This window comes from Trachurus japonicus, chromosome 14, assembly GCF_045865225.1.
Source record: "Trachurus japonicus isolate A0001 chromosome 14, Traja_1.0".
Lineage (NCBI taxonomy): Eukaryota > Metazoa > Chordata > Actinopteri > Carangiformes > Carangidae > Trachurus > Trachurus japonicus.
The window spans coordinates 29,467,740-29,470,618 of record NC_140920.1 but is presented as its reverse complement, the minus strand read 5'-3'; the positions used below and the strand labels follow the sequence as shown (position 1 = coordinate 29,470,618).

Here is a 2,879-nt window from a genome sequence, read left to right as displayed (position 1 = left end):
GCTGAGTCTGACAGAGCGACTACAGGAGCAGCAGTGACTCGTCTGAAGAGGTCATCTACACGAGGAAACAGGAGCAATGGGTGCGTTCTCTGTGTCATATATATATATACATTACTGTGGCTGCTGTGTAAAGAAAATCTAAAATTTCTCCCAAGTCCTCCTACTTCAACAGCTCATGCCAATGTGCCAAGGTGAAACATATTCTAATAGCTCCATCATTTGTAGGTTCTTCCTCCTCTTCTTGTCCTTCTTCCTCCAAATACGGAGACATCAGGAAAGTGGACACCGATGGAGCTTCATCTGTCACAGCGAAAGCAGACCATCAGTCATCCTCAGGTAAACACTGCATTGGTTTATTACTTGTGATATTTAATACATTAAATATTCAGAAACAATGTCAGAGCAGCTGTCCTCCTGTGAAGATGATCTTGTTGAACAACATGTCTAAGTAACTTCATCTTATTTTCTGACATTCTCTCAAAGCCTAAAGTCCCTTTGGCTTTTTGTCGAGGTTACCAGGGTGATGCTATAACCTCCTGACTGGCCCACAAAAATCTAGTATCCTCATTGCACTCTGCAGACTGTGTGATTTGTGTGTGTGTTTTAAAAGCTAATGTAATATATTATGACTGAAATATAATTACTTGAATTTCATAATATTACAAGTTTTCATTAGGTGTTGTAACCTTTTCTCACACTGATGACTTTATTCTCATAAATGGGAATTGATGATTTTTTTTTTTTATATGACTTTTTTTCTAAGAGTATTATGGCTTTTCTCAAAATTATAACTTTTTTTCTCAGTAATAGTAGCATGACTTTATTATTTGGAAGTTGTCTGCTCCACATGATGACTCTTTGGTGCATTCTGGTTTGTGTCAAGATGCTCACCCCCCTGTCACCTGTTGAAGTGTTGCCCATGGTCAGGAGGGTGATGCTCCCTCACTAGAGGTTTCCTTCTCTTCTCTGTATTTGTCACACACATGCACACATGTATTATATGGTGTGAGACTATAATTAAATGATGTAGCTTCTATGTCAGTGCAAACAGATGCATTTGTTGCATAAATGTAATGACCCTGTTTTCTGTTGGATTTGTCTCTACAAGGTGTCCGGGCCTCAGAGGCCATGGCAGAGCATGACAGTGGCCCAATGGAAGATTACAAGAACATCATTTACATAGTTGCAGGAGAAAAATCCATCCATCCAGCTCTCATTGCTGCCATCATCTCCAGAGAGTCTAGAGCTGGAGAGGACATCAAACACACCGGAGGTTTGGGAGACCATGGGAAGGCTTTTGGACTGATGCAGGTTGGAACAACTACGGTTTACTCACATCCTCTTACAGTAGTAGAGAGTCTAATTACAATAACACAAATGTTCATCCCATTGCATTCACACTGTGTAGATCGATGAGGGAAACAGTGGTGTGAAGCCAGTTGGTGAATGGGACAGTGAGGAACACCTCCACCAAGCCACTCAGATCTTGGTTGATCATATTTGTGTAATCCAGAAAAACTTTCCAAATTGGAGCAAAGAGGAGCAACTGAAAGGTTTGTTTCACTCACTCAACTTACTGTAGCTACTTCACATTTTGTTTGGCTTTGCTCTCATTTCTGTTTTGTCTCTGCAGGAGGGATCGCAGCCTACAACATGGGGGGTCAGAATGTTAAATCCAAAAATGTAGATCAGTACACAACAAATGGAGACTACGCCAATGACGTCGTGGCCAGAGCTCAGTGGTTCATAGAGAATGGTTATGATGACTGAAGCTGAAACAACAAAAGTACTGAAATGAATGAAACATTATGTAATACATGATCTTCTATCAGAATATTACAAACATAAACATGAATCAACAAGTGGTATGTTATAGAGAATGATTGTGATGACTGAAACTGTAACAAACTGCTGGATTTTTATTTTCTTTTAATTTCATTCATGTCTGATTTTTCTGTGTTGGTATGTGTTCCTTTCTTCCGTATAGCTGTGTCATATCACATACTGTATTATAATTTTACATTGAGTTGCATTCATAAACAGCTGTCCTCTTGTTTAAAACACAAAAGAAATAGTCTTAAAATACAAGTACAGCAAAATGGTAATGACCCTGCCCTGGATACACAGACAGGACACGTGACAAACACTATAGGAAAATGTATAAGTGAATTGCTTCCTGTTTCATTTGACCTGATAAGATATCTCAATTGTTATACAGCTGTGACCTCTGTTCCACTTTCATTATCCCTGTCTTTATCCTGGCACGTGGTAAAACAAACACTCAGCTCTGTAAAGGAAATAAACTACAGACCAAATGTGTTATTTCAGGAGTTTATTCCATCATATGTTTTACCCGGGCTGCTGCCATCTTGGTCCACTCCCTCCCTGTGCCTGGGGTTTAAACCAGAGCAGCTCATGGATGTTGCCTTAGCAGCTACCTGCAGCTGGTTAATGGCTGGCCATACCATGTTCCACTGTGGGAGTGGGAGGGTTGGTTTGGAATTTACATAATGGATGGTATGGTGAAACAAAATCATGTGTGAGTTATTGACATAATGATTTGTTGTTTGTCTTGTATTTCACAATAAAAAGTTTAAAAAGAAGAAGAAAGAAATGATGATTTGTGGTTTTGTTGTGTGCTGCTGGGTTTAATGTGAGACCTGATTACCTGAATGATCAATTATTGTATGAATTGGATTAATTGGTTGGTCTTGGGAGGGGCTTAGTATTTATAAGGCTCTGGCCAAGGAAGAGCTCGAGAGAGAGAGAGTGATACCATGAATCATGGTTTCCTGTAAATAAATGCACAGCTCAAACAATAGATGTGACTGCAAACATCTTTTTTTTTACTACTTGACTTGCTTTTTTTTTTTGCTAAT

The 2,879-nt window shown here is 39.3% G+C and overlaps 1 protein-coding gene across 1 annotated transcript; it reads left to right on the top strand.

The window, feature by feature from the left end:
• Positions 1–245: 245 nt before the first annotated feature.
• LOC146975009 (lysozyme g-like) lies at positions 246–1,863 on the top strand. Its single transcript, XM_085798767.1, has 4 exons — positions 246–336; positions 1,109–1,311; positions 1,409–1,553; positions 1,634–1,863. Exons 2-4 carry the CDS (start codon positions 1,129–1,131, stop codon positions 1,768–1,770), a joined length of 465 nt encoding a protein of 154 aa, XP_085654893.1. The 5' UTR covers positions 246–336; positions 1,109–1,128; the 3' UTR covers positions 1,771–1,863.
• The last annotated feature ends 1,016 nt before the right edge of the window (positions 1,864–2,879 follow it).